This window comes from Limulus polyphemus, unplaced genomic scaffold (genome assembly GCF_000517525.1).
Source record: "Limulus polyphemus unplaced genomic scaffold, Limulus_polyphemus-2.1.2 Scaffold1315, whole genome shotgun sequence".
Classification (NCBI taxonomy): Eukaryota; Metazoa; Arthropoda; class Merostomata; order Xiphosura; family Limulidae; genus Limulus; species Limulus polyphemus.
Genome location: NW_013666925.1, coordinates 32,004 through 40,467, shown reverse-complemented (window position 1 = coordinate 40,467; position 8,464 = coordinate 32,004). Strand labels below are relative to the sequence as shown.

Genomic DNA, 8,464 nt, shown 5'->3' with positions numbered 1-8,464 from the left:
CTCCAGATTGTGTTAAAGCCCTTCTGTGAGCCAGGAGTAAATAGTTTTAAGCTCCAGATTGTGTTAAAGCCCTTCTGTGAGCCAGGAGTAAATAGTTTTAAGCTCCAGATTGTGTTAAAGCCCTTCTGTGAGCCAGGAGTAAATAGTTTTAAGCTCCAGATTGTGTTAAAGCCATTCTGTGGGAGGAGTAAATAGTTTTAAGCTCCAGATTGTGTTAAAGTCCTTCTGTGAGCCAGGAGTAAATAGTTTTAAGCTCCAGATTGTGTTAAAGCCCTTCTGTGAAACAGGAGTAAACAGTTTAAGCTCCAGATTGTGCTTCACTTTTTTTATGAATGTTACAGCATGGATAGCACATTGTTGGACACTGCAGCAGTAGTAGAATGTTATAAACTTAAGAGGATTGTTTGAGACATAAACTTCTTTGATGGTTGTTGTAATATACATACTGCTGAAAAGGCTGGGATGTACATATGTGCTCGTTTTCTTCAGTAAACTGGGAACATCGCCATGATTATGTGTTGAAAGGCATGGCAGAACATCCTTATTGGCATCTCCAAAATATAATGCTTGCTTGAACAAGCAGGCCCATGCCAAGCACATTTTTGTGGATTTGCCTAACAGTATCAATGCAATTAAGGCTAACACCAATCATGTACATATGAAACATGATTGGTCATGTCTTTTGACATGCTTCTCTGCCATGCCACATGTTCATCTGGGTCAGTGGAGTAGGGGAAGGGGGTGGAATACTGATATAGTTTTAAAGTTGTCCAATCACTTCATTAGGTATATGCCCACACTTTTAAAGCATTTAAAATGTTTAACTCCGTTAAAACAAAAACATAAATTGATGCACGTAACAGACGGCAGAAAATTAAGGAGGAAGAAGGGACACAGTCCCCTATTCTCTCTCTCTCTCTTTTTAAAAATAACTATATCTTTATTTGGCTTCATTGCTTAAATTACACACTTGTCTTGTTTAACAAAGATCACTAACACTAGTCTGATAAATATAAATCCCCACACCCCAATAATAGTTTTATATCTTGAGATTTAAATTATAAAAAAAGTGAATTTCAAAAAATTGGCATGCTTTATTCAAAACAATAAAACTCAGAATGTATGTGGATGTATGTACAGATAAGATTTACTTTGTATTTGCTTCCAATAACATTATTACTTAATTCTAGCTACCAATCAAAATACTAATTGTCACTCATACTTCCATTATTCAAATATTTGATTGAATATATTTACCGTGTATAAATATGGAATGGTTTCACAATTAATGCGTATCAAGTGTTCTCGGCTGATATGTAAAAGTAAGAATTTATTTCTTAAACTATAGATTTTCTCATTACTCTGAAATTTACTACAACAATAGTTTAATCATTCTGTTACGAGATGTTGCTCTGTACTTTTTTATTAATGAACTTTTCATTTCGAAAATGGTTTAGAACATCGTCACAAACCTGTCCTGCTGTTACATGTGACGTAGAAGACAAGCCAACCATCATTGTGTAAAGGACGATAGTTACAGCATCTGTAGGATACAACCTATATTTAATGTCTTTTTTTTTTTAATAGCTAAACAAAAACTTAGCTATTTTCTCCCTCTTGAAAAAACAAAATTAACCTTATGATAAATAGAATTATTGTGCAGGTCAATAAAAATATTTTATAAACAGTAACAAAAGACTATTTTTATCTTCAAGTACGTCTTCATGCAAGTAATGAGACATTAACCATCAGGTCAAGATTGTATTTATGTTAGAAGTCCCAGAGCCATTGGGGGTCATAAGAGCTACAGCCACCTACATATCCGACTACGTTATTAGGTTAGCAAAAGAATATAAAACATAACAGGATAAAATTCACACTATATGTTTCAACAATATGTGAAACAGACAAACAACTATCCATCTTACTATGCCTTGTAATTTATCCTTGTCATCACACTTCTCAATAAATTAACTCCCCAAACAATCCACACTAACTGCCCCACTTTTCAAGAATCTATTGTTACTTGCCACTTTCACTCAGTCCACATTAGCACCCAAGATTTTAAATATTTCACACTAGATCCTTACTTTCAATTAGTCAACACATGCTTCTAAACATTCATATACATGTAGTTCACACTAGATCCCCACTTCCAAGTAGTCAACACATGCTTCTAAACATTCAAAGACATGTAGTTCACACTAGATCCCCACTTCCAAGTAGTCAATACATGCTTCTAAACATTCATATACATGTAGTTCACACTAGATCCCCACTTCCAAGTAGTCAACACATGCTTCTAAACATTCATATACATGTAGTTCACACTAGATCCTCACTTCCAAGTAGTCAATACATGCTTCTAAACATTCATATACATGTAGTTCACACTAGATCCCCACTTCAAAGTAGTCACTACTTGCTCTCAAGCATTCAAAGACATGTAGTTCACACTAGATCCCCACTTCCAAGTAGTGTATTTGAATGTTTGAGAGCATGTATTGACTACTTTGAAGTGGGGATCTAGTGTAAACTACATGTATATGAATGTTTAGAAGCATGTGTTGACTACTTGGAAGTGGGGATCTAGTGTGAACTACATTTGAATGCTTGAGAGCAAGTATTGATACATGTAGTTCACACTAGTTCTGAAGCTTGCAGATATTTCATACCAGTTTCCAAACATTAAAATATTTTGAAACTAGCTCCCAACTTTCAAATTGAACAGTACTGGTTCTCACTTTCAAATCACTTCTCTATCATCTTCTCAATAGCCTAAATTAGCTCCCATACCTTCAAACAGCTGGCACTAGTTTTCACTCTCAATATCTGATACTTGCTCCCCTCTATCATAATGTTCTTTCTAATTTCTTCACTTTCATCAAGCAGTCCAACTTAGGATCAAAATGTTCAGACATCATTCACGTTAGATACTCAACTTTCATAGAGTCCACACTAGTTTCTCACTTCTAAACATAAACAGTCTATATCAGAGGTTACCATCCCATGGCAATGTGTTACAAGTGGTACACCCATCAATTAGAAAATATATTATATGACATGGCACATATATTTTTTTTGCACTTCTCACATACCCAAAAAATGTTGTTAAAATATATATATATATATATATATATATATTATTAACTATATCATTGAGTATGTAATGTTTTTTAATCAGTAGCATCTTACTCAAAATTCAAAATCTAAAACTGACACAATTGCTAAAACTTTTAACCCCTTTTGGTCTAAATTAACTTATATAACGGCCTAAAGCTCCTTCAATTTAACATACGCCATGATCCGTTTTATAAAAGTACGACAATCGAAGAAAACGCCTACACGACACCAACTTTAGCTCTTCATATAGCTACATCTACACATTTAAGGTAACATTTTTTACCTATTAAATGCAGTCCACAACTACAAATGACCACGATACTTACCATTCAAAAGAGATTCTCCAAAAACGAGGAAGTAGAGCACTTTATTTACACCTATTTCTTGAAATATCGCTAAGACCTAAATTAAAAAACAAGCAAAATATGACAATATTAGTAATCAGGTAGCAAAAACAACAACAAAAAAACATCTTTCACGTTCCAACAAAAATATAATATTTGTTATATAAGTAATGTAGAATACAAATGTTAAACACTGTTTGCTACTTCAGCCATCCTATAGACCAGGTAGTTATGCAGTAGTACGAGCCACGACTTCAAAGTTACACACTTATATTTGATCCTGGGATAATATAAAGTGGAAGGTTAAGGCTACACGTGTTCCCCATTCTCTTCCACAACTTTACAGTGATATATGTAAGGTTAAGTCTCGAAATTACAATGAGATCATTTTGTAACAATTTAAACATCGAACTTTATCTAACATTAAACATTTATTTTGTAATAGAGATACACGCTAGATTACACACACACACACACACACATGTACTTTGGTTTAATGCTATTTTTATGCCTTTTTTTTATTTGTATATACATGTATGGCATATCACATGAGGACCTGTGCACACTGTTACACATCATTTCCAAATAAACTTATGTCAAACAAACAATTACCCAATTAAACCATTACTTAATTTCATACAAGAGATCACGGCAATAAGATATATAGCAAGATTTAATAGTAACATATATCATTAAATAAGAAACCATGCAAAGATGTAAAATAAATGATGGAACAACTTCAGATCAAGTATGTTCTAAACTCGAATTATTTACTATAACACATTTGACATATATTCTTACATCCATTTCACAATAATGGCAGTAACTAACCCTAAATATGACGGCTGTTTCTTTGGATGAATTTATTCTTGAGTAAACAAAAGACTAAAATATTGAGGTAAATGGCTTCTTTATTCACAATAACAATAAAAAACACTTGCAGCTACAGGGTCCACTGCCGAGATCAACGAACTAAACACAAGGCACTCTGTAATCCCCACACTGATTGGTCCCAGGGCTCCAACTATGGCAAGTCCATACAGACTTGGTCCTATATTGGTGTAAAAAAATTAAAAGCATGACAAAGTCAAACAAACTGGTTCATTAAGAATAAAAACAAGGCCATTATGGTAAAAAACCAATGAGGGTACCCAACTGATGAAAGAATGCATTCTAATTTTTATAAATAGAAACATAAATATATTTAGCTATACAGATAGAAAGTTTAATTTTTAGTTTTACACTAATTATATAGCTTAGTCTAATCAGAAGTTATTATTATTATATGACGGGGTTAATTTTAGATTAGTAAGAATACTTAAAAGTCAGCCAAAGTAGGATCTTAGTTTTATAACAACATTTCACAACTACATGATTACCTACTATTAACAAGTGCTATACTAACAGTTAACAAATGACAACAATGATTATCTACTATTAACAAGTGCTATACTAACAGTCAACAACTGGTAACAATGATTACCTACTATTAACAAGTGCTATACTAACAGTTAACAACTGGCAACAATGATTACCTACTATTAACAAAACTACATTAACAGTCAACAACTGGTAACAATGACTACCTACTATTAACAAGTCCTATACTACAAGTTAAGAAATGGCAACAATGATTACCTACTATTAACAAGTGCTATACTAACAGTTAACAACTAGTGACAATGATTACCCACTATTAACAAGTGCTATACTAACAGTTAACAACTGGTTACAATGACTACCTACTATTAACAAGTCCTATACTACAAGTTAAGAAATGGCAACAATGATTACCTACTATTAACAAGTCCTATACTACAAGTTAAGAAATGGCAACAATGATTACCTACTATTAACAAGTGCTATACTAACAGTTAACAACTAGTGACAATGATTACCTACTATTAACAAGTGCTATACTAACAGTTAACAACTAGTAACAATGATTGCCTACTATTAACAAGTTCTATACTAACAATTAAATAATGGCAACAATGATTATCTACTATTAACAAGTGCTATACTAACAGTGAACAACTGGTAACAATGATTACCTACTATTAACAAGTGCTATACTAACAGTGAACAACTGGCAACAATGATTACCTACTATTAACAAAACCTATACTAATGGTCAACAACTGGCAACAATGATTACCTACTATTAAAAATTGCTATACTAACAGTCAACAATGATTACCTACTATTAAAAAGAGCTCCACTAACAGTCAACAATGATTATCTACTATTAACAAGTGCTATAATAATAGTCAACAACTGGTTACAATGATTACCTACTATTACAAGTGCTATACTAACAGTTAACAAATGGCAACAATGACTATCTACTATTAACAAGTGCTATATTAACAGTCAACAATGATTGCCTACTATTAACAATTGCTATATTAACAGTCAACAATGATTGCCTACTATTAACAATTGCTATACTAACAGTCGACAACTGTTAATAACAATAACTACAGTTTACTATACCTGCAGGTTCATTAAGAACCCATTATTAAAAGTATGCTATTCTAAATCAACAATAAAATGTCTATAGTAAATCAATATTAAATAAACTAAATAGTGAAGAACAATTGTCAAAAGGAAATATGTAGGTATAGCAATTATATAAACAAACAGTTCTGTGGAATATCCTAAACAATTAATTATCTCAAGGTGCTAATTATCTGTGTATTCTTTATCGAATATTATCATGAAATTCATATACACCGGAAATAATTTCGCTTGTTAAATAAGCATTTTATTTTCCCATCCACTATCGACTAATCCATATAATTGTTTGAATAACACAAAATTAAATCATAAAGTAAAAGCTATAGATTATATTTTAATGAGGAAATCAAACCTTTTATAATACATCATGCTTCTACAACAAGGACACCAGAAACAATATATACTATTGAGAAAAGTTGCATGGCCAGGTGGGTAGGGCGCTTAACTCGCAACTGAGGGTCTCGGGTTCGATCCCCGCCCTACCAAACATGCTCACCCTTTCAGCCGTGGGGACGCTATAATTACGGTCAATCCCATTATTCGTTGGTAAAATAATAACCCAAGAGTTGACGGTGGGTGGTGATGACTAGCTGTCTTCCCTCTAGTCTTTCACTGCCAAATTAGGGACGGCTAGCGCAGATAGCCCTCGTGTAGCTTTGCGCGAAATTCAAAAACAAACAAAAAAACCCTTGAGATTTTATGATATTTTAACTAATGTCCCTTACAGGACTCGATTTCTGAATTTAAAAAAATAATCCAGCAATAAAACATAGAGCATTGAAACATGCCAAATAGTCAGGTCTATCTGAAAGAAAAAAAAAACAAAAAACTTCGACACAAGACATTGTTGGATGGACTGCCAATTTCAACGACAGATGGCAATATGTTTAAACAATGGATAATTATTGATTTTAACAAAAGCGTTTACACATATAACATCAAAGTCCCAGTTATGACAAGGTGTAAAAATGTATTATACAATTGTTCAACAAAATTTTGGCAAATTAAAATTTGCATATTAATCTTAGATAAAGACACGTTTTGTCGTGTTTTTTTTTATTTCAAAACATACATAAGAAAGGTAGATATTAAAAATGTAAATACTATTGGTTTCAGTAGTATTTATTTAGAATGAAGAGATGCTTCCCTTATATGTAATTGTAATAAACGCCCATAAAAACTGCAAAACACAAAATGTGAAACCGCAACTTTGCATGTACCTCCGCATGGACCCAACAAACCTTCATGGCAAATTTGGTGAAAGTCCATCAACAGGTGGCGAAGTAGTTTTAAAAAAACACACGCAAAACTGAAAATATGTATGTACCCCCGCATGGACCTAATGAGCCTCTATAACAATTTTGGTGAAGATCCATCCACACCTAGCGAAGTAGTTATATGGTTTGTTTGTTTTGAATTTCGTGCAAAGCTACACGAGGGCTAACTGCGCTAGCCGTCCCTAATTTAGCAGGGTAAGACTAGAGGGAAGGCAGCTAGTCATCACCACCCACCGCCAACTCTTGGGCTACTCTTTTACTAACGAATAGTGGGATTGACCGTCATGTTATAACGTCCCCACGGCTGAAAGGGCGAGCATGTTTGGTGTGACGGGGATTCGAACCCGCGATCCTCACAATGCGAGTCGAGCGCCCTAACCACCTGGCCATGCCGGGCCTAGTTATATGGACAGGCAACAGACAGTACCATTATATTTATACAGTTTTAGTTAACTTTCTGAAAAAGTTTTAACAATTCTATAACAGAAAACGGTTTACTTTATTTAAATGCAAGAAAATTCGTTCATAAGAATATTTTAAATATTTAAAACTAGACTACTGCTACTCGAACATCAAAGTAACCTAAAATAACCCTTTTTCTGTTTCAACACAACATAAAACCACTGCGAAACAAGAGTAATAGCATAGCTTACCTATGGTAAAACAGTTGATTAAAGTGCCCTATAAAGAAAAATTGAATAAATATTTAAGTACACTGAAATGACCATCCATTAGACAGACAAAATTCAATTTCTACTCAGAAATCTTTACTTTTGCAACCACGTAAATAAAAAAAAATTGTCAAATTTCCTTATGCAGAGAATTAAATCACAAGAACTCCAAGAAAAATCCGCAATTATGTTTTGTTTGTTTGTACTGCACACCACGGGTATCGAAACCCGGATTCTAGCGTTGAAAATCCGCACACATACCGTTGTGCCAATGGGGGGCGATTTTATTTGTTTGTAACTAAGCATAAAGCTATACAATGGGCTATCTGTGCTCTGCCCACCACGGGTATCGAAACCCGGATTCTAGCGTTGCAAATCCGCAGACATACCGTTGTGCCACTGGGGGGCGCAATTATGTTTGCTAACTCTGTCATATCTGCCGATTTCATGTATATTGAAATCTCATGGTGACTTTGTCATATCTGCCGATTTCATGTATATTGAAATCTCATGGTAACTTTGTCATATC

The 8,464-nt window shown here is 33.7% G+C and overlaps 1 protein-coding gene across 1 annotated transcript in view; it reads right to left on the bottom strand.

Annotated features, from left to right (window-relative positions):
- LOC106463060 (sodium/hydrogen exchanger 2-like) overlaps positions 1–8,464 on the bottom strand; it is a 44,743-nt gene that overhangs the window by 34,449 nt on the left and 1,830 nt on the right. Inside the window, exons 3-6 of the mRNA XM_022390469.1 lie at positions 7,918–7,945; positions 4,409–4,518; positions 3,450–3,525; positions 1,473–1,543 (exon numbers count right to left, since the gene is read on the bottom strand). Of these exons, the coding sequence (XP_022246177.1) occupies positions 1,473–1,543; positions 3,450–3,525; positions 4,409–4,518; positions 7,918–7,945 (285 nt within the window). The remainder of the gene's footprint in view (positions 1–1,472; positions 1,544–3,449; positions 3,526–4,408; positions 4,519–7,917; positions 7,946–8,464) is intronic.